This window comes from Geotrypetes seraphini, chromosome 9, assembly GCF_902459505.1.
Source record: "Geotrypetes seraphini chromosome 9, aGeoSer1.1, whole genome shotgun sequence".
In the NCBI taxonomy this organism is placed as follows: domain Eukaryota; kingdom Metazoa; phylum Chordata; class Amphibia; order Gymnophiona; family Dermophiidae; genus Geotrypetes; species Geotrypetes seraphini.
The window spans coordinates 98,792,713-98,820,446 of record NC_047092.1 but is presented as its reverse complement, the minus strand read 5'-3'; the positions used below and the strand labels follow the sequence as shown (position 1 = coordinate 98,820,446).

Genomic DNA, 27,734 nt, shown 5'->3' with positions numbered 1-27,734 from the left:
GGAAAAGTTAGGACAGCTGTTTCAGTTGGTGATTCGATCATTATGCATGTAGATAACTGGGTGGCTGGTGGGCATGAGGATCGTCTGGTCACTTGTCTGCCTGGCGGATCTCATGCATCACATAGATAGGGAGGAGCCAACTGTCTTGGTACATGTAAGTATCAGTGACATAGGAAAATGTGGCAGGGAGGTTCTGGAAGCCAAATTTAGGGTCTTAGGTAGAAAGCTGAAATCCAGATCCTCCAGGGTAGCATTTTCCGAAATGCTCCCAGTTCCATGGACAGGACCCAAGAGGCAGGCAGAGCTCCGAAGTCTCAGTGCATGGTTGAGGGATTTAGATTTGTTAGGAACTGGGAAAGGGGGAGCTTGTTCTGAAAGGATGGACACCTCCTTAACCGGGATGGAACCAGGCTGCGGGTGCTAACATTTAAAAAGGAGATGGAACATTTGTATACCAAGGAAAACCTATCGGTGGTTCTAACCTGCTCGACCTCATTCGCTGTGTTACACAGACCCACGCTCTTTCAGAGCAAAGAAGGTCCATAGGTAGGAGTTCATGCAAACCCTACTGAATTAAATATGCCTTCCATGGTTGTGGGTAACGCTGCCAGCAGAGATGTACTGTTACGCCTCAAGGAGAACCCAGCTATGAAGGTTGCTGAACTATATACGAAACCTACCAAGACCAAAGAACTCCTTCTTCATAAAAAAACGTAAATTATTTCCCAGTTACTGGTGGTTGAGTGTATAAAAACATATCTTCAATAAAATAATACTTTTTAAAAATGAATATAAAGACTGCAGATATTTATTATTATTTAATATGTTTATTAAGGAACAATGCACAGAAGCAATACAGAAAGGTCAGACAAGGTACAGTAAACAAAACAACCAAACTGATAGAACAACTGAACTGATAGAAGAAGCCTCCAGGCAAGTTCCATTATAATATGTAACCCCCCCCCTCAACCCTTCCCCACTCCACCGCATCCTTGGAGTCAAGCCACTCTAGAAAAAACTCCAACAGTCCAAATAGGACACAGCAGTCCAGCCAGTTGCACCCTTCCGGTGCAGACGTTCCCATATTGCCATTTGAAACATACTAGGCCTCCGCTGTTGCACTGTAGGACACTTCTCCCCCACCCAATGCTGCAGAATAAGCTTCTTAACTAGACCCAAGGCCACCAGCACAAAACGCCGACGGGGGTCCGGAACACCAGCCTCGCTCAATGGACTTGTGACAACCAGTAGCAGACCAGTTCAAAGAAAGACCAAGGATGCCCTCCACCACCCGAAGCGCCCACATCCAAAGGTCCCCCAAGTGAGAGCATTCCAAGAAGTGGTGCACCAGCATGCCCCGTAAGGCAGGGCAACAAGTGCAAAAATCGTCAGGCCACAACCTCATCCCATGTCTCTGACAGCGTGTGACATAAGACTTATAAAGAATATTAAGATGTACCTCCTGCAAGTCCACATTATGGGAAGCCTGAGCACATTCCACATAACTCAGGGCCAATTCATTCGCAGTGACCCCTTCGTTCAAAGCAGTACCCCATTCCGCCGCCAGCAAATCCAAAAACTGGGTAGGCTTCCAGGTCTTCCCTATCTGATACCATCCCGACAACGTGTTGAGGTCAGACGATACCTTCATAAAAGCCCAATCCAAGGTAGAAAAAACAGGCAATGGGCCGTCCACCAAACGCAACGAGGCACAATAACTACGCAACTGAAGGTACGCAAATTCGGATCCTGAAGGCCAATGCCAAGCGTCCATACAAGCGGAGAAAGAAGGGATAAACCCAGAACCCAGCTCAGTAACTTGGCCAACAAACCGGCAGCCCAGCCATCGAGCACGCAGAAAAAAAGGCATCTGTAGAGCCAGCCGGAAATCCCACAAATTCCAAAAAAAGGCGAATGACCCATTGCGGTCCCCAGAATGGCCCGCCACCAGCTCGCACAGGTCACAATAAAGAAGCACATGGGATAGCACTCTCACGTAACACATTAAAGACAGAGAGCGGAGCAGCCAACAGAGGCCAAAACCCCGCTAGAACAAACTTAGACGCCCCAGTATATGCCTCATGGATCAAGCGCAAGAGAGCCGCCAAATTATAAAGTCGCAAATCCGGAAGATTCACACCACCCCCGGCTCAGTCTCGGACCAGCTTATGATAACCAATTCTTGCCCTCTGAGAGCGCCAAATGAAAGAAGACACAATACCCCGATAAACTTGCACATCAGATTGCGTAACCCAGAGAGGCACCATCTGAAGGGGGTAGAGCAACTTGGGCAGAAGAACCATTTTAATAAGAGCAATACGACCAAGGAAAGAAATGGGAAATTCCATTCACCGGCGACATAGTGTTCTAATAGTGGCCAACTTATCCACCACATTCTTCCGATAAACCACCTTGGGGTCAGCATGCAAATAAATCCCCAAATACTTGAGCGTACCCAAAGACCAATGCAGAGGGAAAGTGGCGTCACCACACACTCTACAGGCCGGGCAAACCGGCAGCGCCTCAGATTTGGCAAAGTTAATCCGCAATCCAGAGAACAAACCAAAGCGATTAATAAGGTCCACAAGCTGAGGAACCCCCCATGTCACGTCACCCAGAAAAATAAGCATGTCATCCGCTAATAAATTAATTTTAAATTCCTGGTTCCCCATCCGGATACCATGCAAAGAGGACAGTTGACGAATGTAAGCCGCCAAGGGCTCCAGAGCTAGAACAAATAACATAGGCATAGGCAGCCCTGCCTCGTTCCCCGCTTGAGAGTAAAGGAAGGAGTGAGCTCGCCATTAACCAAGATTTGTGCAGAGGGACAATCGTACAGGGAACAAACCCCACCCAGGATCTCCTTCATGATGCCCAAATGAGGTAAGACCCAAAACAGGTAATCCCACAAAACTGTCAAACACTTTTTCAGCATCCACACTTACAATAAGGGCGGTTTCCTGGCCCAGGTGTGCCCCAATAGGCCGTACACCGAGAGGGCCCGTAAGACATTGGCAGACGAATAGCATACAGGCACAAAGCCTGCCTGGTCAGGGTGAACTAAGGAAGGCAACACCTTACCCAAATGCGCAGCCAGAATAGCCGCAAAAAGCTGACATCCTGATTAAGCAGGGAAATAATAATAATAATAACTTTATTCTTCTATACCGCCACAATCTTGCAACTTCTAGGCGGTTTACATTCAAGAGAGCTGGACATTCAGCGAGTTACAATATGTAGATAGAGGAAATACAGAGTTACAATATGCAGATAGTCAGAGGAAATACAGAGTACATCAACTTTAAGAATGCAAAAAATATAAAATGTACATTTCGCTAAGAAATTTCCAAGAGGACCTGTTAGGAAAAGGTCGCGAATTACCAAAAATACATAGAAAATTACAATATACAGTTTAAGAATTTTCAGGGGGGGGGGGACATATTAAAAGAAATGTCCTGAATTGCAAAATACAGTTTGATAAGGATTTCAGAGGGGGTATATTTGGGAATGAGAAAAGAAAGAAGGGCCGATAAGAGCCCAGTTGATCTTCTGGCCTACCCGGTTTCGGGAGGACAACAATGTGAGCGTGGGTCAGGCGATGAGGGGGTAGCTGCCCCCAAAAAAGGGCCCTACACAAGGCCTGAAAAGGGCCCACCACCCAAGTTTCTAAGAGCTTGTAATATTCAGGGCCGAGCCCATCGGCTCCAGGCGCCGTAGCAAGTTTCAGTGCCCTAATAGCCCTCTGAATTTCCACCCCCTGCATATCCATGTTCAATATATCTCGCTGCCCCTAGTCCAAACATGGAAGCTGCAGGTCTTTTTAAAAAAAACACAGCCCTCTGCGCAGTGTCACAGTCCCCCCGATCGTAGAGAGTCTGGTAAAAATCCACAAAGCTCTGTTGGATATCCGGAAGCCCCATCAGCGCAGTCCCATCTGGGGCCTATATCTGAGAAATAAATCACCTACGTACTTTCTGGTTAACCAGGGAGGCAAGCAGCTTCCCAGCTTTATTCCCCCAGCGATGAAGGCAATATTTGTACATTTGTATATCTTGGAGAGCTCTCTGGGCTAGCAAATCATTAATTTGGCAACGCAGGTCCACATACATGGTCCTGGTTGCAGTGGAACCCGCCTTAGACAGATCCCCCTGCACCACACCCAAGCGGGAAACCAAGCCCACAAGAGCCTGGTCTTGGGCCTGCCGCTTGCGAGCAGTGTATTCCATAATTTTTCCCCTCAAAATGGCCTTACAGGCTTCCCAAAATACTATCAGAAACCTCAGGAGAGTAATTTTCCAAAACATAATCATCTCATTGCCGCGCCAAAAAGAGACGGAAATCCTCGTCTTCATATAGAGTGGGGTTCATATGCCAACTGGCCAGTGGCCGTTGAGAGACCTGGGGGTTGACCAGTTCCGATATTACAACATTTTCAATCACCACTGTCTTTACTCCGGGCAGCAAAGAAGGGCCTACTAATAAGTAGTCTAAACGACTCTGAACTTTATGTACATTAGAATAATAGGTAAAGTTGACTTCATCTGGATGGAGCGTCCGCCACAGGTCCACGAGGCATAGCTGAGATCCCACAAAATTGACTCCTTTATGGGCCCCCCTTTCAGCCTAGGTTTGGGAGGCTTGCAATCAATAAGTGGGTCAGCTGTAATAATGAAGTCACCACCTAAGACCAGATGATACTCTGAAAACGGAGCAAGGACTGCTACCAAAACAGAAAAAAATCTATGAGAGTAAACATTGGGGGCATAAATAGAGCAAAAGGCATATTTCCTCCTCAAGAGTTCCCCAGCCCAAATCACATAGCGGCACTCAGCATCTTGAACCAGCTTGTATAAAGTACATGTATGTTTTTTGTGAAAAAGAATTGCAATACCCCACTGTTTGCTGTTATAGGAGTCAAAGGCCATTTCACCAACCCAGTCTCTTTTCAGCTTGGCATGCTCAACCACACTAAGGTGAGTTTCCTGCAGAAGCAAAACATCAAGGTGCAATTTCTTACAATACGCATTTTACTGCGTTTAACAGGAGAGTGCAGGCCATCTATGTTACAGCTAGCAATTTTCACCTCACCTATAAGGATATGACACATCCAGTGCAAAGGCAAAAAGTGAAAACCTGTATGGGACAGTGACACCAGCCTCCCAGCCGAGCCAGCACACCACCCACTCAGAGATCAGAAGAGGCCTCATCAGAATCCCAGGACGCATCGCCCCCCTTGTACACTCTCCTCACTGCTCCCCATCCCACCCCCCAACCGCCCCTCCCCAGAAGTCCCATCCAACCCCAATCCCGACCACTCCACACTCTCTGGCATGACTGAAAACCCACAAACCCCACCATCCAGAAAACACACACACACAGACACTCCACTTCCTAACTACATCCCTCCCCAAACCCCCTCTATAAAACAGTACCATGAAACAGTCCACAGCCCATGTCCCAAAACCAAAATTAAAAAACAAAAAACAAACATAAGGGGAAACACAAACTCCAGCACCCCCAAAGCCCCAACCCAGGAGCCTGAACAGAGAAATGAGAAAAACAAGAAAACAGAAGTACATCCCTCAGGAACAGCATGGCCACAAACAAAAAGGAAACCAACAACAGAGCAGAGAGATCATCAAAGTCTTGGACCCCAGAGGAAAGGAAATAGTGGAACTTGGAGAGCTGGCAGGGTGAAGAGACTGGGGACCACCAGGGCCGAAACAGCCAATAGCTCTGCCACAGCAACCAGTCCCAAGGCCCCAACTGCACTCAAGTCTGCATCATTTGGACCGGTCAAGGGGTCTCGCTAAACAGATGAAGCAGATGTAGAGTGGGGTGCCGCAGCACAGCGGGCTACTCCACCAGTCACAAAAGTGCCAGATCAGCAAAAACCCCTCTAGGGTCCATCATCACTACCCCCCAGTGGGCACATCCTCCAAACCCGCTAGGAGGGAAAAGAGGATAGGCCATTCCATCAGCCTCCAGTGCGCCTCAGATCTCACTGCAACTCAACCCGACTCCACTACTGGCTCGGCAACTGTTCCATGAATTTTCGCTCGTCAAGGTCTTATTTTCATGAGTAAGGCTCACCTTGGCGGGATACAGAAAGGTGAAACTTATATCACGAGTCACCAGCTGGGAGCATAAGGTGTGAAGGCGCGGCGTTGCTCAGCTACCTTGGTGGAGAAGTCCTGGAAGATCATAATCCGGACCCCCTCATATTTCAGCTGACGAGAGCGCTTTAACAGCTAAAGAAGCCTCGCCCTCACAGCATAATTATGAAAGCGTGCCAACACCGGTCACAGTCGGCCACCAGCATCTCCAGCTCTGCGGGACTCTACTCAATGAGCCCTTTCCATCACCACAGGCCCCATCTGATCAGGTAAACTCAGAGCCTTCTTGTGCGTCTTTCCCTCTTGTGTCCCTTTCGGTCTGTCTTGTCTGTGATCTGGTGAGTCTTCCCCTCCATCTTCCTGCACGGTATCCTCTGGGTATATCGGTTCCCGAATGATCGACTCTCTCTCTGTCGACTGTCGGCTTTCCCCTTCTTCCTAGTTTAAAAACTTCTCAACATCTCTCTTGATGTTGCTTGTAAGTAGCCTCGTTCCGTCTCTGCTGAGGTGGAATCCATCCTTCCGGTATAGCTTGCTCTTCCCCCAGAACGCCGTCCAGTTGCCCACTAAGTGGAATCCTTCTTCCTCACACCAGCGCCACATCCATGCGTTGACTGCTTGCAGCTCCATCTGTCTCTTCTCATCTGCCCTGGGTACCGGCAGGATCTCCGAGAATGCTGTCCTCTGTGTTCTGATCTTCAGCTTCTTTCCTAGCATCCAGAACAGTTCCTTCAGTACTTCTCTGTTGTAGTTCCTGTTGCTCACATTGTTTGTCCCCACATGGATCGCCACTGTTGTATCTTCTACTTCCACACTGTCAACGATCCTGTTGATGCGGCTCACAATGTCTTCTACCTTGGCTTCCGGTAAGCAGGTCACTAGTTGATCCAGTCTTCCTTCCGCTATGTTGCTGTCAACTTGTCTGATGATAGAGTTCTCCACGACGATTGCTGTCCTCTCTATCTTCTCTTGATTCACCAGCTGCAGGTCCGTGTGCTTGGTGTATGCCCATCTCTCCAGCCATAGATGTGTGTCCTTCATTTCTATCCATTTCCTCTCATCCTGACGTTCGTCTTCATGTGGGTTTCCTCCACTGTTTCTAGATCTTGCTGCTGTGTCCATTTCCCCCTGGTTGCTGTCTGTCTGGTGGTCCACACTCTCTGTAGGCATATCCCGGCAGTTCCTATGTAGCTGGTGTCTTTCCATGGCCTCCCTGTAGGCCTCTTCTATGAAGCTCTCCAGCTCCCGGACTTCTTTCTCGATGGTATCCTCTGTCTTGATGATCTCTGCATCTCTTTCTTCTTCCTCCACTGCTTGAAGTGCCTCCAGTTCCAGTATTCTGCCCTCCAGAAGTCTGACTTGCTTCTTCAGGCTTTCCAGTTCTCCGCATTGAGCATGCCTCCCAGAAGGGCAGACAGTGCAGAAAACTGGGTAGCTCAACTTCCTGCTTCTGCCTGTTGCTTCCATTGCTGCCCGCTTGCCGGTCTCCTGTGGATGTCTTCTGCGTCTGCTGTGTATGGCTTTTGTGTCTGCTGTGGATGTCTTCTGTGCCTGGTGTGGATGTCTTCTGTATTCGCCTGGTTATGTTTTCAGTGTCTGCCTAGTTATGTGCCTCTGTATCTGCTGGGTCTGTCTGGTTGGATGACCTCTGCGTCTGCTGTAGTCTCCTGGTTGTGTATCTCTGTACCTGCTGGGTCTGTCTGGTTGGATGTCCTCTGTGGCTGCTGTGGTCTCCCTCTTGTTTTCGCAAAGGGAAATAGAGAGGTCAGATTTGACAGTGGGTGATATCATGCTTCAATATGGCTGCGAGATAAGTATGCAGACTATACAATCAATAGATATGTTAGATGTGTCAACTCAATAAAAAGTGAGTATGTAATCTGTAACTATGTAGTACTTTAGGCTACTGAACTAAAGTATATAAGTAGCATAACGGCTGGCTTAAGCTTTAGGATGGATCCATGACAAGTAGTTGGTTTCTATGTATGTTATCAATTGGCTCAATGTGCTATACTTTGTTGTTCCATGTAAGCTGACTTTTGACTATTACTAATAAACCTGTATTATATACAGCAATTGGGTTGTTGCGAGGTCATATTCTGAAAAGGTTAGCAGTGGCCTTTTCAGGGAATAGGTCAAACAAATCTAGTTCTGATTTAAAGCATTCTTCAGAGCCATGGTGTACAAAAACCATGTTGTTGTTTTTAGAATATATCCTAGAATGGGCCCTTCTCTTCTTGTATCCGCCGGATAGCTTCTGTAATTTGTCACCTAGGGGTTTCTTTCTATTAAAAGGCTTTGGAGTTCCTTGCAACAGCTTGTCTAAGCACAGCCAGCCCTGACCCCACCTGATCTGCGGAATGGTTTAATTTTTTTAGAATGGTTGTTGCGACGTGACCCATGACATCTTTGGCTATGTTTTATTGCGGCTCCTTTCACATGTAGTTTAATAATTTCAAAACCCCTTCACAAAAGCGGCTTTTCTGAAGAGACTATGAAATACGCCAACCACTCCGGCACCATACATGACCGGGGCCCCATGATATCCTGAAAGTCCATAACCGGCTTGTGCTGTGTAATAATTTTTGTATGCTTTGGGGTCTCCGTAATCTTTAGTTACCAACATTTTAAAAAACAACAGTCTTCCTGAGTCACAGGTGAAGCTTAAGGATCTCCTTCCTGTAACAAAATGAGACGTTCCTGTTCTGATCCGTCTTTAACTCAAATGTGATGGTGTCGATGTGCTGCTTGTTCACAGGGACATAGTGCGGTTTATCGTACATGAGGGTGATAAACTTACCCGTTGACCCTAGAGCTGGAACACAGCGCAACAGTTGTACAAAATGGTCACCTACTAACTGGTGCTCTACAATATCTGTGTAAAAGTAGAGGGTATTAAAGCGGGTCTCAATATTCACAGGGAAATGAGAATGCTGTGTATTGTTAGCCTTTACCCCCAAAATGGTTGCCAAATCACCCTCTGCAGAAATAACAGACTTATCCTCTGATTTTACATGAATTAGTCACATGTTGGAGTCATATATGATTCTCAGTGGTATCGCAGGCTTATTGACGCTTCTAAAGTCTTGATTCATGCTTTCCAATAACCTACCCAGGGACACATAATATCCTCTGGATTGTAAGCTGGTGTTGTACATTTCCATTTCCAGAGGTGACAACATACTTTAGGTCTTCCCTAATATTCCCCCAAGTATGGGGGTATTGTATTTCCACCAGCCCAACTTCCCATGGTCCTGTAAGTCCAAAGGCCTAGCTATTTGTATGGTAAAATTAGAGCTGGTATTATGGTGAAATATAGCTGCCAAAGCATTGCTAGGCAGTGTGATATAAAAGCCACAGTCATTCATTTTTTCCCTCAGTGTTGCTTCAAAAGACAAAATCAGATGTCTTGCATCTCCAATGCCTTTACCCAACTGTTAAATTTATCAGGATGAGTATAAGCCCTCAGGTAAGTATATCACTGAATATTTCTACACGGATGGGAAAAGGGGGCAATGTCTGGAATGCAGTATATACTAATGTTCAAAGTACTGGAAACAAGATTCTGGATCTAGAAGCTGTGATGGAGAAGAGGAGTTGGATATAGTGGTAATCACAGAGTCATGGTTCACGGAGAACCATAACTGGGATATAGTTATACCAGGCTATAATCTGTTTAGGAAAGACAGGGTAGGAAGAAAAGGAGGGGGAGTAGTGTTATATGTTAAAGATCATATTAAAGCCGCACAAATGCAGGAACTGTAGGGCAAGGAAGAGGCACTGTGGATCAATTTGGAAAGAAGGAATGGTAAATATATTTATATTGGTGTAATATACAAACCTCCTTCACAGAAGGAAGAAATGGACAGAGATTTAATAGCAGACATTCACAATACGTAATCCATTCCCAAACTCAGTTCAAGTTCCGAAATGTTCGAGTTCCAAGACCATTTTTCCCATTAAAAACAATAGAAACTGCATTAATCTCTTCCTTGGTCCCACAAACTCACATTTTCAAATAAATTTAACAGTAAACACACTAGTTTTGTTTTGTAATTTTTTATTCATAACACTCTCAGATATTAACCAATGATAATATAGTACAGTACAGTAATTTTCAGTACAGTAATGTAAAGAAACCAGTCTGTGAAAAGAAAGAAAAGAAAGCTGGACTTATTTTTCAATAGCTTCTGTATTGCCGGTCTTGTTTGCTGCTTCTTATTGTTTTAGATACTACAGCGCTGAAACTAGAGAACTGAACGCAGGACAACTACTGTTCTCGCAATTCCAGAGCCCTGAAGAAATAATTATCTTATCATGAAATGTTGGCCATCATCTAGTTTCAGCGCTGTAACATTTAAAATAATAAGAAGCAGTGGACAAGACCAGCAACACCGAAGCCTCTGTGAAATAAGTCCAGTTTGTTTTGTAATGTTTTATTCATACCACTCTTAGATACTGTATTAACCAATGATACTGTAATATAGTACAGTAGAGTAATGTTCACTACAGTAATTTAAAGTAACCAATGATTACCAATCATGATGTGAAACCTGGAACATGAGGTAGATTATTGCTAGGAAGGCAAGTCACTTTCCAGATTAGCCTCTGGTGATCAGGTGGAGATAGAATGTGAAAGCATGTGTTATCAGGCAGATGTCTTCATTCTGTTCCTTTTTATGCTCTTTGACAAAGTACCACTTGTAGAGGGCTTGGGATCACCTTCTGTGTTGGCATCAGGTGGATCAGGTGGTTCTGGTGTCAGTATTATGCTCCTTTTTAGGCTCTTTGACAAAGTATCACTTGTAGAGGGCTTGGGATCACCTTCTGTGTTGGCATCAGGTGGTTCAGATGGTTCTGGTGTCTGTATTCGGGTGGTATCTTTTGCGAACCAACGTTCCAAAGTGGTTTGATGATGACAACCTTTTTGAACTTTTCTAAAATGTTCAATGATATTATCATTGAATAAGTTAACACACCCATTAACAAGGGCTTTATTGGGGTGCCACTTCTCTACAACTGCCTGTCTTTTTGACCACATGCTGAGCAGATCCTTGATTTCAGCTGTGGGTATGGTACCTGCGTCTCCCTCTTCCTCCCCTGAAGAAATTTATTGGACTACTTCTTTCTGCTGCTGCTGGTTGAGGTGCTGAAGCTCTTCTGTTGTCAGCTCTGTCTTGTGATCATCCACTAATTCATTGACATCCTCTTCACTGACTTCCAAACCCATGGACTTGCCCAGAGATACGATGTCAGGAACAACAGGTGGTTCTTCAAAGCCTTCAATGTTCCTTTCAGCAACACATTCTGGACAGAGGTTTTTCCAGGCAGAGACCAATGTTCTCAAAGACACTTCCCTCCATGCTTTCTCAATGATTCTTAGGCAATGGAGGATATTGAAGTGATCCTTCCAGAACTCTCACAGAGTCAGTTCCATCTCTGGAACATAGCTTTGGTGTACAATTTTTTGAAGTTTGAGATCATCTGCTGATCAACTGGCTGTATAAGAGGAGTGGTATTGGGGGGCAAAAATTTGATCTTGATGAAACTATACTCGCCTACCAAATTATCCTTCAGCCCTGGTGGATGTGCAGGAGCATTGTCGAGGATAAGGAGAGCCTTGATCAGGAGGTTTTTCACCTGCAGATAAGCCTTTACATGAAGAGCAAACTCCTCGTGTATCCACTCAGTGAAGAACTGCCTGGTAACCCATGCTTTTACATTCGGTCTCCACATAACATTAAGTTTGCTCTTAATGATGTTATTCTTCTTAAAGACCCGTGGGATTTCTGAATGGTATACAAGGAGAGGTTTGATCTTTCAGTCCGCACTAGCATTACAACACACCAAAAGAGTAAGGCGGTCTTTCATTGGCTTATGGCCGGGTACAGACTTTTCTTCCTTTGAGATGTGTGTTCGCCGGGGCATCTTTTTCCAAAAGAAGCTAGTTTCATCACAATTGAACACTTGGTTCGAAACATAGCCCTAACTGATCACAAACTCCTAAAACTCCTTTACAAACTCTTCAGCTGCTTCAAGATTAGAACTGGCTGCCTCCCCATGCATAACAATGCTATGGATCCCAGTCCTTTTCTTAAAGTTCTCAAACCACCCTCTACTGGCTTTAACTCCTCCTTTTCATCAGTAGTATCAGGCAGGTCTTTCACTAGATGTTCGTGAAGAACTTTGGCTTTCTCACAAATGATTGTCTCTGAAATCATATCACCAGCAAGCTGTCTTTCATTAATCCAAATAGAGAGCAGTTTTTCCATCTCTTCCATGCTTTTTGATCTCCTAGACGTCAGTGTAGTAACCCTTTTGGCCACATTAGCTGCTTTGATAGCTTTATTTTTCAAAATTGTACACATAGTCGATTTAGGCGTCCCAAACATAGCAACAAGATCAACCACATGTGTACTGCTTTCATGCTTAGCAATAAGCTCTTTCTTAACTTCAATTGTAGCTGTAACAGCTTTCCTCTTGCTTTTATTTTCTGCTGGACACATGGCTAATATAGGTGGCCTGAGGGCTGTGCAGGAACAAGATCAGACCCACGTGGCAGAAACAGCAAGACCAGGTCCCCCTGGCAAAGGCAGCAAGATTGGCTCAGTGGCAGAAACAGCAAGATCAGGTCCCCTTTGCAGAGGCAGCAAGATTGGCTCACTTGCAGGAACAGCAAGACCAGGTCCCCCTGGCAGAGGCAGCAAGATTGGGACACCCTGGCTGAGGCAGCAAGATAGGGTCCTCTTGGCAGAGGCAGCAAGATTGGGTCCCCCTGGCAGAGGCAGCAAGATCGGGTTCCTCTGTAAGAGGCAGCAAAATCGGGCCCCCTGAAAAAAGCAGCAAGATCGGGCCCACCTGTCTGACACTGCAAGATCGTGTCCCCCTGGAAGAACCAACAAGGTCAGTCCCACATGGCAGAGGCAGCAAGATCCGAGCATACAGGAACTGCAACCATTGCTCAGCCAAAAGCTCCTCCCAGGTGGAAACAGGAAGCTGCGTTAGAGGGGAAGCCTTGGGCTGAGCAATGCGGGTTCGGATTCCAAAGCAGCTTTCGGATTCCGAGACAAAATTTACTAAAAAAAAGTTCGGATTTCAAAACGTTCGAGTTCTGGGGTGTTCGGATTCCAAGGTACCACTGTATATCTAAAAAAGGGACGTTTTACTAATAGGTGATTTTAACATGCCGGATGTTAAGAACATATAAGAACATAAGAACTGCCATCTCCGGATCAGACCTTCGGTCCATCAAGTCCGGCGATCCGCACACGCGGAGGCCCTGCCAGGTGTACACCTGGCGTAATTTATAGTCCACCATATCTTTATATGCCTCTCTTAAGGAGATATGCATCTAGTTTGCTCTTGAAGCCTAGGACGGTCGATTCCTCAATAATCTCCTCTGGGAGGGCATTCCAGGCGTCAACTACCCTCTGAGTGAAGCAGAACTTCCTGATATTAGTCCTGAACTTGCCCCTATTCCTATTGCGGGGTCTTCTAGAAGTAGGGAGATCCTGGATTCTCTACAAGAACTTTTCCAGCAGTTGGTAATGGAACCCATGTGGAATGGGGTCATACTGGATTTAGTGCTTACAAACGGGGTAAGCGTTTCTGATGTTACAGTAGGTGATCATCTGGCATCCAATGATCACTGCATGGTACGGTTTAATATTAAGATGGGTATAGAGAGAGCTCATTCAAAAGTAAAGATTCTAGACTAAAAAAAACTGTGTTCGGATGGGAATTTCTGGAAGGAGTAGAAATGCAGTGGCAAAACTGAAATGAGTTATTGTAAGGGTGACAGACCTTTTTGTGAGGCAAGTAAGTAAAAGTAAAAGTAAAAGAAGGCCATTTTAGTTCTCAAAAGTAGTAGCTGAGACGGTAAGGAATAAGAGGTTAGCTTTTATAAGCTACAAAAGATCACAGAAAGAAGAAGACAGGCAAAAATATCTGGAAAAGTTAAGAGAGGCTGGTCGAGTAGTCAGAAAAGCAAAGATACAAATGGAAGAAAAAATAGCTGACATGGAACAACAGGAAGACAAGACATTTTTTAAATATATCAGTGATAGGAAGAAGCATTTCATATTCTGCTCTTTTCACTGTTTTTCAGACATTATATATGCTTAATTTTTCTTCTCCCTGTTTCTTACTTAAAAAAAAAACAAAAAAGCACAAAAAAGTAAACCCTTCTCTTTCCTCTGTTAAATCTTATTTCCTCTTCCTTTTCATAGGAATAAGGGTACTATTAACTCAAATTAAATCCTGGTGCCTATGGCACAGGGCAACTAAAGTAGGGAAAATCCTATTATAAATTCTGTGTTTTAGGGTAGCCACTGATTTGGCATAGAGCCTGCATTTTTGTTAAAAATCCTGTGTTTTAGGATGGTATAGAGCCTGCATTTCTGTTTAAAATCCTGTGTTTTGGGGTAGCCACAGTTCTAGTATAGAGCCTGCATTTTTGTTTAAAATCATGTGTTTTAGGGTGGTATAGAGCCTGCATTTCTGTTTAAAATCCTGTGTTTTGGGGTAGCCACAGTTCTGGTAAAGAGCCTGCATTTCTGTTATAAATCCTGTGTTTTAGGGTAGCCACTGATTTGGTATAGAGCCTGCATTTTTGTTTAAAATCCTGTGTTTTAGGGTGGTATAGAGCCTGTATTTCTGACTTACTAGTTTTCAACCACTGTCTGCTGATTAGGAGGAGAAGGATAGGGGCTCTGATTTACTATTAAGGTTAACTGCATTATCTTTGGGACAGTGCTGTGAACAAGTCTGCCCTGTAAACTTCTAAAAGCTAAGTTACTCATATTCTGCTCTTTTCACTGTTTTCAGCATTATATCTGCTTAATTTCTCTTCTCCTCCCTGTTTCTTACTTAAAAAACCCCCAAAAAGCACAAAAAAATAAACCCTTCTCTTTCCTCTATTAAATCTAATTTCCTCTTTCTTTTCATAGGAATAAGGTTAAGACTTTATTAACTCTAATTAAATCCTGAGTAGGGAAAATCCTGTTATAAATCCTGTGTTTTGGGTAGCCACAGTTCTAGTATAGAGCCTGTATTTTTGTTTAAAATCCTGTGTTTTAGGGTGGTATAGAGCCTGCATTTCTGTTTAAAATCCTGTGTTTTGGGGTAGCCACAGTTCTAGTATAGAGCCTGCATTTTTGTTTAAAATCCTGTGTTTTAAGGTGGTATAGAGCCTGTATTTCTGACTTACTAGTTTTCAACCACTGTGTCTGCTGATTAGACGGAGAAGGGTGGGGCTCTGATTTACTACTAAGGTTAACATCATTATCTTTGGGACAGTGCTGTGAACAAGTCTGCCCTGTGAACTTCTAAAAGTTAAGTTACTCAGCATTTCTTATTCTGCTCTTTTCACTGTTTTTCAGTATTATATCTGCTTAATTTCTCTTCTCCACCCTGTTTCTTACTTAAAAAAACAAAAAAGCACAAAAAATAAACCCTTCTCTTTCCTCTGTTAAATCTTATTTCCTCTTCTTCTTCATAGGACTAAGGGTAAGACTTATAGACCCACCCACCCCAGGGACCACTGTTTATATATAGAGACCCAAATAATCAGGACTACTCAAATCAAGTCACTTCCAAACCAATCAAGATGACCTTTATTCTATGCAATCACTGTGGTGCTTTAATTCCAAGACACACTATTTGGAGGCTTAAAGCTTGCCCCATCTGTCTTCAACTTGCTAGTATTAAGGAGGAGCTCTGCAAACTTAAACAGGAATTGAATACAATTAAAGCAGCTTCTATCACTCCAAAAAATCATACCAACTTACCACCTCTACCTCAAAGAATAAAACAGCCCAGGAATAAATGGGTCACAGTAGGCTCAGGAAGACTGCGACATGTAACACAGAAACATCCACCTTCACTAATATTACCTCTACAGAATTCCTTCGCTTCACTAGTGCACTGCGATACTCAAGAAAACAGAAGGGAGGTGGGACTGGAACCAATGAAGGTAACTCAAGAGAACAAGCGCACCCTAAGCACAAATAAAAAAGCCAAAAACAGAAAACTATTACTGTTGGGGGATTCCATCATCAGAGGCATTAACCTTGGAACACAGGGCGAGGAGACCAAAATAGTGAAATGTCTTCCAGGATCCTCAGCTACCAGTAGTTCCAAGCAAATACTGACTATAATTAAGGAAGAAACTAAAGATTTTAACACTGATGTTGTTATCCATCTGGGAACAAATGACCTGGCCAACAACTCCACACTTGCAGCACAAAAAGCTTTTCGGGAGCTTGGTGAGGGTTTGAAACCTTTTGTAAAGACTTCAGATTTTTCTGAAATACTACCTGCATATGGAAAGGGAGAGCAAAGAATGAAAAACACAGAGGACTTTAATAGATGGCTCAAAGCCTGGTGTCATCAAGAAGGCTTCAAGTACACAGGAGGATGGGGAAATACATGGAAGGACAAGAAGCTATATTGCACTGATGGGCTACATATTACTACAGCAGGAAAAAGAAACCTTGCAGAGAAATTTAGACAATTTGTTTCTAGGCATTTAAACTAGAAGGTGGGGGTGATGAAGGACAATTATAGAGACCACCCCCGGCAAAAGAAACCATATCAGAAACTCATTTCTTAGTATTGCAACGGAAAGTGAAACGAAACAAAAATCCATACGAAAAAGGAGATTACCACTGAAAAATAGCTGGAAAGCAATGACCACAAATGCTCGCAGCCTAAGCAACAAAGTTCATGATCTGCAAGCCCTGATGTTAGATGCAGATCTAGATATTGTCGCTATCACAGAGCCATGATTCAGTGAATCCCATGGATGGGATGCAAACATACCGGGATATATTCTTTTTAGGAAGGACAGAGATGGTCAAAATGTGGAGGAGTAGCTCTCTATGTAAAGATCAATATCCAAGCGACCGAAACGCAAGGGACCTGGGGAAAGGAAGAAGCGATATGGATCGCTCTGAAAAGAGAAGATGGAACTTCTATCTACGTGGGTGTAGTCTACAGACCGCCGACTCAATCACAGCAAATTGATAAGGATCTGATTGTGGATATCCAAAAGTTTGGAAGGAAAGAGGAGGTTCTGCTGTTGGGAGATTTCAACCTGCCAGATGCGGACTGGAATGTTCCGTCAGCAGAATCGGAAAGAAGTAGGGAGATTGTGGATGCCTTTTAAGAGGCTCTGCTCAGACAAATGGTGATGGAACCCACAAGGGAAAAAGCGATATTGGATCTGGTCCTCACAAATGGAGAGAGTATCTCTAATGTTCGAGTGGGTGCTCACCTGGGAAGTAGCGATCATCAAACGGTTTGGTTTGATATAACGGTTAAAGTGCAGAGTGGCCGCACGTTACTTAAAGTCCTAGATTTCAAACGTACGGACTTTAATGCAATGGGAGAGTCCCTGAAGAAAGAGCTGTTAGGATGGGAGGACATAAGAGAAGTGGAAAGACAGTGGTCTAAGCTGAAAGGAGCGATAAAAATGGCTACGGACCTTTATGTGAAGAAAATCGATAAAAACAAGAGAAAAAGGAAGCTGATATGGTTTCCAAATTAGTGGCAGAGAAAATAAAGGCGAAAGAGTTGGCGTTCGTGAAATATAAAAAAAAAACAAGAAGAGGAGTGCAGAAAGGGTGAAACTGAAAGAAGCCAAGAGAAGGATACGTCTGGCGAAAGCACAGGCGGAAGAACAAATGGCAAAAATGTAAAAAAGGGAGACAAAAATTTTTTCAGATATATTAGTGAAAGGAGGAAGATGAAAAATGGAATTGCTAAACTAAAAGATGCTGTGAACCGATATATGGAGAGTGATGAGGAAAAAGCAAATGTGCTAAACAAATACTTCTGTTCTGTGTTCACAGAAGAAAATCCTGGAGAAGGACCGAGATTGTCTGGCAAAGTTACACGAGAAAATGGAGTGGATTCTGTGCCGTTCACGGAGGAGAGTGTTTATGAGCAACTTGAAAAACTGAAGGTGGACAAAGTGATGGGACCAGACGGGATCCATCCCAGGATACTAAGGGAGCTCAGAGAGGTTCTGGCGAGTCCTATTAAAGACTTGTTCAACAAATCTCTGGAGACCGGAGTGATTCCTGGGGATTGGAGGAGAGCGGATGTGGTTCTTATTCATAAAAGTGGTCACAGGGATGAAGCAGGAAACTACAGGCCGGTGAGCCTCACTTCAGTTGTTGGAAAAATAATGGAAGTGTTGTTGAAAGAAAGGATAGTTTACTTCCTTGAATCTAATGGGTTACAGGATCCGAGGCAACATGGCTTTACAAAGGTAAATTGTGCTAAATGAACCTGATTGAATTTTTTGACTGGGTGACCAGAGAGCTGGATCGAGAACATACGCTAGATGTAATTTACTTAGATTTCAGCAAAGCCTTTGATACAGTTCCTCATAGGAGGCTGTTGAACAAACTTGAAGGGCTGAAGTTAGGACCCAAAGTGTTGAACTGGGTTAGAAACTGGCTGTCTGACAGACGCCAAAGGGTGGTGGTTAATGGAAGTCGCTCGGAGGAAGGAAAGGTGAGTAGTGGAGTCCCTCAGGGTTCGGTGCTGAGGCCGATCCTGTTCAATATGTTTGTGAGTGACATTGCTGAAGGGTTAGAAGGAAAAGTGTGCCTTTTTGCAGATGATACCAAGATTTGTACAGAGTAGACACCAAAAAGGGAGTGGAAAATGTGAAAAAGGATCTGCAAAAGTTAGAGGAATGGTCTAATGCCTGGCAACTAAAATTCAATGCAAAGAAATGCAGAGTAATGCATTTGGGGATTAATAATCGGAAGGAACCGTATATGCTGGGAGGTGAGATGCTGATCTGCATGGACGGGGAGAGGGACCTTGGGATGATAGTGTCTGAAGATCTAAAGGCAAAAAAACAGTGTGACAAGGCAGTGGCTGCTGCCAGAAGGATGCTGGGCTGTATAAAGAGAGGCGTAGCCAGAAGTAAGAAGATGTTGATGCCCCTGTACAGGTCATTGATGAGGCCCCACTTGGAGTATTGTGTTCAGTTTGGGAGACCGTATCTGGTGAAGGACGTAAGAAGACTTGAAGCGGTCCAGAGGAGGGCTACGAAAATGATAGGAAGCTTGTGCCAGAAGATATATGAGGAGAGACTGGAAGCCCTGAATATGTATACCCTAGCAGAAAGGAGAGACAGGGGAGATATGAATCAGACGTTCAAATACTTGAAAGGTATTAACGAAGAACATAATCTTTTCCAGAGAAAGGAAAATGGTAAAACCAGAGGACATAATTTGAGGTTGAGGGGTGGTAGATTCAAAGGCAATGTTACGAAATTCTACTTTACGGAGAGGGTGGTGGATGCCTGGAATGCGCTCCAAAGAGAGATGGTAGAGAGTAAAACTGTGACTGAGTTCAAAGAAGCGTGGGATGAACACAGAAGATCTAGAATCAGAAAATAATATTAAAAATTGAACTAAGGCTAGTACTGGGCAGACTTGCACAGTCTGTGTCTGTATATCGCCATTTGGTGGAGGATGGCCTGGGGAGGGCTTCAATGGCTGGGAGGGTGTAGATGTGCTGGAGTAGGTTTTAACAGAGATTTTGGCAGAAGGAACCCAAGCACAGTACCGGGTAGAGCTTTGGATTCTTGCCCAGAAATAGCTAAAAAGAAAAAATTAAAAAATTTAAATTGAATCAGGTTGGGCAGACTGGATGGACCATTCGGGTCTTTATCTGCGGTCATCTACTATGTTACTATGTATGTTACTATGTTTAAGTGCAAAAGTGGCAATAAGATGAGTTTCTGCTGCCATCAGCCTGCCTGGGAAGCCGTTTTTCTGCAGTGACTTCCTGTTTCTGTATAGGCGGGATGCAGAGAGGTCGCTTCCAAGGCAGCTTGACGGTAGCAGGCTCAGCTCATTTGGCGGGGGAGATTGAGAAAGAAGTTAGATCCAGGGAGGGGGAGAAAGATGAAGTTCAAAGGAGAGAAGAGAGAGATATTGATCTTGGGGTGGGGATATAGGAGAAAGGGTAAAGAAGGAAGAAAAGCTAGAGGTGGAATATGGGGTCAGGGATAGAAGAATGGCCTTGGAGGCAAGGGAAGGAAGGAGACATAGGGATGGAGCTAGGACAAAGGGTGATGAGATGCAATGGAGGGTAGATGAGGGCTAAAAGTGTATAGAGTATGGGAAGGGGGACTAAGGAAATGGGGAAGGGTGGAGGGGTAAAGAACGTCTGGGACTGGTGAGAGGCAGAGGCGGGACAGGGTATGGAAGAGGCAGGATGGGTTCAGGCTTTGGGTCATGTGTCATTTTTTGTATCCTCCCAAATATAGTAACCTTAAGTGTGAATACAGTGATTTCTCTATGCAAACAGATTCTAAACATTAGAGATGGAAAAAGTAGAGGCACCTCATGACATTAGCAAACACTCAACAGCAATGACTGTTCCAAATACCTGTGCAAATACAGTTGCCTTCTGTCCAGTGATTACTTTCAGTACTTGCTGGCCTTGAACAGATGTTCCAAATCCTATATTTCCCTGCAGCAATGAATTTGTCATCATCTGTTTTCCAGAAGCCTGAGTGGATGGTTGTCCAACTAAAAATGTGCCCTATAAATAATTGTAAAATTAAAGTCATTCAAATGAGAACATAAATATGTTGCTATGGGCTGCCTCATCAAATTAACACTTGGAGAAGTTATTCCAAGCAATTGTTTGACAACTAATATGCAGAAACTTGGGGGGATAATTGGCCTCTTCTGAAACTTGCACTAAATGAAGAGTATTATATTTGTTCATTTTATTTTAGTAGCTCATTTGGAATCACATTTGGATGACTTGGTCAGCAAGATATCTAGAGAAATTTCCAGAAAAGTTTTCAAGCATATGCAGTGAAGGAACTGATCAACATTAGACCAACTGCCATTTAGTTTTCATGATAAGCAGATATAGATTGACTTCCAAAATCTAGAAAGGACCAGTTAAATAATGCTGCATTCCTGTAATAGGTGTTCTCTGTAGATAACAGGATTAGTCAATCCAACAAAGGGGTGACCTTCAATGATATCAGGATGGAACAGTTCTGTCAGAGCTCAGAATTAGTGTAAACTTCTTAATATGTGTGGCCCTTCATGTATACAGTAGTCTCCTCAACTGGTTTAAAGCTTAGCATCAACTCTGTGTCTGATTAATCCTGCAATCTACAGAGAACAACTGTTACAAATACACAACTTTTCTTTCTTTGTCAACATGTAGAATTAAATCAAGCACAAAACATACATAGTAAATGATGGCAGATAAAGAGCTGAATGATCCATCTAGTCTACCCTGTAATTAAATGCATTACAATTTCATGACTAAATTAAAATGTTGTTGTTTTTTTTTTGGTTACCTCTGGGCCATAGACTTTAGAAGTCCACCCGGTACTGTCTCTAGATTTCAACTACTGGAGTTGCCCTTGAAGCTCACTCCAACCTATCCAAACAATCTCTTTTGTGGGATTCAGACCATGATAGTTTGTCCATTCATTATTCTAATTAGAGATCCTCTGTGTTCATCCCACGATTTTTTGAATTATGTCACTGTTTTCTTCTCCACCACCTTCCTCGGAAGGGCATTCCTGGCATCCACTATCCTCTCAGTGAAAAATAATTTCCTAACGTTACTTTTAAATCTACCACCCATCAACCTAAAATTATATCCTCTAGTTTTACCATTTTCCCTTCTCTAGAAAAGATTTGGTTCTATAATAAAACCTTTCAGTCACGTGATGTGTTGAGCTGAGTGAGACGTGCTTTACTCGTGCTCCGGGGCCCTGAGTCCCTCTGTGCCTTGCCTACCTTTCTTTGCTGGTCCTGCACTTTCCTTGACCATCGGGGTGGTGCATGGACAAGTTTCTGCTGACTTGCAGCCCTGCCATGAGCGGAAAATCAAATCGCACCACCAAAGAATGGGAGACCAGAACATTGCGGCCCGAATCTAAAATGGCGGCAGCGGAGTCGGGTTCCGCGCTCCCCTTATCAGAGGCCCATATTGCCGCCTTGTCCGCATCGGTGGTGAGGGCATTGGATGCACGTTTTGATCAGCTGTCGGGCCAACTTACCTCGCTCGAGTCCCTACTGATGGAGACCACCAGGCGCACAGGTGAGCTGGAGAAATGAGTAGCGTTGGTGGAGGATGCTCACACGGCTTCTGCTGCGGATCTGGCATCTCTGAAAGATCAACTCCAGCGTCAGGGGGACAAACTTGAGGATCTCGAGAACCGCTCGAGACGGGATAATTTACGTCTTGTTGGTCTCCCCGAAGCGATTCCGGACTCTCGCCTACTTTCCACTTTGGAGTCCTGGCTCCAGACCGCATTGCCCCTTCCTGCTGGTGTGGGGCCTCTGAGGCTGGATCGAGCGCACCGCCTGGGCCGGCGCTCTGAAGACCATACTCGCGCTCGGGTTACCATCTTCAAAGTACATAACTCGGCTACCAAGGCGGAGCTGATGCAACAGTACCGGCAAAAACGCAATACTCTTTCTTATGAGGGAGCTCCAGTCCGCCTATTTCAGGACTATTCCCCTGCGCTACAAGAGTGTCGGTGGCGCTTCTCCCGCGTGTGCTCGGCACTTTTTGATAGGAAACAACGGTTCCAGTTACTTTATCCAGCGTTGCTGAGAATTTGGACCCCCACAGAATGGCAGAGCTATGCCTCGGCGGAGGCTGCACAGGCTTACTTGGATGCTCTCCCTGGAGAGTCTGGGCCTTCTCCGGCCTCTTGAGATTTCTGGCACGGCAAGCGCGTTGGTCTTGTACTCTTTTGTGGAGGAGTTTCATCTTTCCTGCTTTTCTTAGGATTTTGGGGATTTGAACATAAGAACATAAGAAACGCCTTCACCGGATCAGACCAAGGTCCATCTAGTCCAGCGATCCGCACACGCGGAGGCCCATTTAGGTGCTCCTTGTTGGAGACCCGGATTTCCCGTAGCCCTCAATATGATTTGCAAGAAGGTGTGCATCCAACTTGCGTTTGAAACCCAGAACAGTATTCTCTGCCACCACCTCCTCCGGGAGAGCTTTCCAAGCGACCACCACTCGTTGTGTGAAACAGAACTTCCTGATGTTTGTCCTGAACCTGCTGCCGTTCAGTTTCAGGCTATGACCTCTTGTCCGTGTCACATCTGAAAATGTCAGTAATGCTGCTTCCTGGTCAATTTGGTCAAATCCTTTTAATATTTTAAAAGTCTCTATCAGATCCCCACGCAGTCTTCTCTTGAGGGTGAACAGTCCCAGTTTTCCAAGACGTTCCTTGTAGCTTAAATTCTCCATGCCTTTGACTAGTTTTGTGGCTCGCCTCTGCACCCTCTCCAACAGAATCTTATCCTTCTTAAGGTATGGAGACCAGTGTTGGACACAGTATTCTAAGTGTGGTCTGACCATTGTTCTGTAAAGTGGCATTATAACATCTTCCGACCTACTCGTGATCCCCTTCTTAATCATGCCTAACATCCTATTTGCTTTCTTCGCCGCCGCCGCACATTGAGCCAATGGCTTTAGGGTTCTGTCTATCAGCACCCCCAAATCCCTTTCTTGTTCGCATTTGGCTAATGTCACCCCCGACATCCTGTAATCATGTTCTTTGTTTTTCCTTCCCAGATGCATCACCTTGCATTTGTCTATGTTAAAATTCATCTGCCACTTTATCGCCCACGTTTCCAGCTGATTTAGATCCTTCTGAAGATCCTCACAGTCCCTTTGAGAGCCAACCGCCCGACATAGTTTTGTATCATCTGCAAACTTGATTATATTGCATGTTGTTTCCTGTTCTAGGTCATTTATAAAAATATTGAACAAGATGGGCCAAAGAACCGAGCCCTGGGGCACGCCGCTGGTCACCTTTTCCCAGTCCGAGAATTTCCCATTTATGGTTACCCTCTGCGTTCTGTTCTCTAGCCAATTTCCGATCCATCCGTGCACTTCTCCTCCTATTCCATGATTTAGTAGTTTACTCATAAGCCTTGCGTGCGGAACCTTGTCAAACGCTTTTTGGAAGTCCAAGTAAATTATGTCCACTGGATCTCCACTATCTATTTGCTTGTTCACCTTCTCAAAGAATTGAAGTAAATTTGTCAAACATGACCTCCCTTTTCTGAAGCCGTGTTGACTAGCTCTCATTAGGTTGTGCTTTTCCAAGTGTTGTACAATGCAATCTTTGATTAGTGCTTCGATTATCTTCCCAGGAACTGATGTGAGACTCACCGGTCTGTAGTTTCCTGGTTCACCTCTTGATCCTTTTTTGAAAATTGGGATGACATTTGCTATCCTCCAGTCGTCTGGTATTTGTCCAGTCCTAATTGACATGTTAGCTAAGGATTGTAATATTTCCCCAATTTCTAACTTAAGTTCCTTTAATACTCTCGGGTGAATCCCATCCGGTCCAGGGGATTTATCACTTCTTAGTTTGTCAATCTGAAAGTAGATCATGCCCAACTCCACATTTATTGTTGTTAGGCTCTCATCTATGCCTCCGGTGTATACCCTCCCAGTGTCTGGCATTGTTGTAGTGTCCTCGTTTGTGAAGACAGAGGCAAAGAATGAATTTAACCTATCGGCAACCTGTTTGTCTTCTTTGATTGACCCTATCCTTCCTTGGTCGTTGAGAGGGCCCACTGTTTCTCTTGCTGGTTTCTTTCCTTTTATATACCTAAAAAAGGGCTTAAAGTTTTTGTTTTCTTGTGCTATCTTTTCTTCATAGATTTTTTTGGCTTCTCTTATCACTTTATGACACTTTTTCTGGTCGATTTTGTGACAGTTCCAGGCCTCCGTCGTTTTTTCCCGTTTCCATTTTTTAAATGAGTTCCTCTTTTCTCTTACTGCAACCTTCACCTCATTGGATAACCAAGCCGGTTCACCTTTGCTCTTTTTTCGCCTTCCTTTGGATATCTTCGGTATGTAAAGATTCTGTGCTTCAATGATGGTGTTTTTCAGTAGAGACCATGCTTGATCAACTGATTGGATTTCTGCTTTGCCCTTCTTGAGCTGTTTTCTAACCATGGTTCTCATGCTGTCGTAATTCCCTTTTTTGAAGTTAAAGGTTGTGGCTTTAGTCTTGATTGGTTTACCCTTTCCGATGCCAATGGTAAAATTGATCATATTGTGATCACTTGTCCCCAGCGGGGCCGTAACCTCTACATCTGCTGTCCTTCCATTAATGCCATTTATAACCAAATCCAGGATTGCAGTTCCTCTTGTCGGTTCTCTCACCATTTGTTCAAGGAAGCAATCTCCTATCATCTCCAGGAATTTTGTCTCCCTGCCGCAGATTGACGTTCCCAGTTTCCAGTCTATCCCCGGAAAGTTGAAGTCTCCCATGATCGTTACATTTCCCGATTTACATCCACTGTTAATTTCCTCTATCATTTCCTTGTCTGTTTCTTCAGTCTGTCCCGGTGGTCGATAATAGAGGCCAATTCACTGTTCCTGCTATGACCCCCTTGCGGACTGGTTCTGAGTGGGGGGGGGGGGGGTTTCTGCTCCTACCCTGATTCTGAGCCCACAAGCAGACTTTGTTGTGTATTTGGCTGTGTTTTTCACTTGTTATGGGTTCTTGGTGGTTGTGTGTTTGAGTGTTTGGAGTTTGGTATGAATGGGGACTGGGATTTTTGGTGGGTGTATCTGCCTGGGGGGAGAGAGGTGAGGGATGGCTCCCAAACGGACTGTCTTGTGGCTGTGGTTGTTCTTGGTGGTCTTCTCGTGGTTGGGATCCTTCCCTCCTCCCTTGTTCGGGACCTGGAGCCCTCGCTGACCTGCTTTGTTTGGGTGATTTGTCATTTTCTGAGTGCTTGAGGTATGCTTGTGGAGGTTTCTGATTCTGTCTGGGGTTGTTTGTGTAGATGTACTAGGTAGGGTTTGGTTTTACTGGAGAGGGGGTGACTGTTTATTTGTTTGATTGGAGATCTATTTCTGACTCTGGGTTGGTCTGTTTGAGTAGCCATTGTGTGTAAGTGGATTTTGAGGGGTGTGTGAGTCTTGGAGATAATTTTAGGTGGGAATTCTGGAGGGCTCTGGTACTCTTTGAGGCCATATGGCGCTGCTGCGTCTTGGTTCCCCATGTCTCTTTGGTTTTTTGCGGTCTGGAGATTCTTCTTGGGTGGTTGGATGGATGAGTGTGGGGAGTGGGTTTGGTGTGGGTGCAGCTGGGGGGGTTGGATTGGGTGGGCTCCTGGGGGATATTTGGAGTGGGTGGGGTTGGGGACCCTGTTCACATCATAGCATGACTCCCTCTCCGCTCCACATGTTTGAGACGGGGCGTGAGATTGTGGGTTGGGTTGGGTTTGTGGGGGTCCTCCTTCAGTATGCATAATCTGTTTTTTCGGTATTTGCATTATTCCTGTTTCATTTTTCAGGTTATGCCACTTGTTTGGCATCATTACTCTGGGGGGTGGCTGGGCCCCTGGGGTAGTCTACACCTTTTTCTTCTTTCTTATTTATGTTGCTCTTATCTTGATTTCCTGACCTGAGTACCCCTTTTAGAGTTACCTCTTAGAATGTTGGTGGCATTACGTCACCGATAAAGCGGTCCAAAATATTAGCTGCTCTGCAGCGTTATCGCTCAGATATTGCTTGCTTACAGGAAACTCGTCTGACTGACGCGGAACATCTTAAGTTGGGGCGTTCCTGGGTGGGTGAGGTCTTTTTTGCTTCCTCTCAGGGCTGCCATGGTGGCATTGCTATGTTGGTCCGCAAATCTTCGCCTCTTGGAGTGCAGGTTCTTGATAAAGCTCTTGATGGCAGATCTTTGCTTTTGCGCCTTACTTTGGGTGCTCGATCCTATCTTTTACTTGTGATCTACAGCCCTAACTCGAGGGAATCGGCTTTTTTGCAACGGTTGCTCCAGCTTTGCTCTCGTTTTTCTGGGGATCCACTTCTCATCTTGGGAGACTTTAATTTGGTACTGCACCCTGACTTAGATAAGTCCAGAACCTCTATGGCATCTTTGGGGGCTAAGGGTCGACTTCTCTCTGATTTCTGTGATACTCTTTCTGTTGGCGAGATCAGTGCCCTGAACATTTCGGACCATACCCCGATTTGGGTAGATATTCAGCTGGATGCCATGTATCTTTGGACCCCCTCCTAGCGGTTTCCGTTCTATCTTGCTCAATACAGGGAATTTCAAACCTTTTTGCAGGCCAATAATGCTCCCCACATGGATGATCCTATTTTGTTTTGGGAGGCAGCTCAGACAGTGATTCGGGGACATATTATTTCTTTTCTGAGTGCTCGCAACAAGCGTATTCACAGAGGAATCATTACTTTAGAACAAGCCTTAAGAGTGGCTAAGCGGTCATTTCATTCGACTCCTTCGAGGGAGGCTCGAGAATGCTATTTGTCTACCCAAGCGGCTTTAAATTCGTTACTTCATTCCCGTTCCCAAAGATGGATGGCTTTCCATAAACACCGTTTTCAACGTTTCGGTAACAAACCTGGACGCCTTATGGCCCGATTGGTTCAAGTTGAGACTAGTAGGAAACTGATATTGGATATTGTCTCTTCAGACCCTGGGTGGGAGAGTGGTGACCAATACATTTGATATCTATGCAGTTCTTTTTGACATTTTTAGACGGTTATATGATGCCCCCGATGATGTCTCTCCAGACTTATTGACAGATT

At 44.6% G+C, this 27,734-nt stretch overlaps 1 protein-coding gene across 9 annotated transcripts in view; it reads right to left on the bottom strand.

The window, feature by feature from the left end:
- YEATS2 (YEATS domain containing 2) overlaps positions 1-27,734 on the bottom strand; it is a 1,675,245-nt gene that overhangs the window by 440,478 nt on the left and 1,207,033 nt on the right. For 7 of the 9 annotated variants that reach the window (XM_033957686.1, XM_033957691.1, XM_033957693.1 and 4 more), the window contains one exon: positions 20,535-20,690. The exons of the other annotated variants lie outside the window; for them this stretch is intronic. In XM_033957686.1, coding sequence (XP_033813577.1) covers positions 20,535-20,690 — 156 coding nt within the window. The remainder of the gene's footprint in view (positions 1-20,534; positions 20,691-27,734) is intronic. 9 annotated transcript variants of the gene reach the window in all.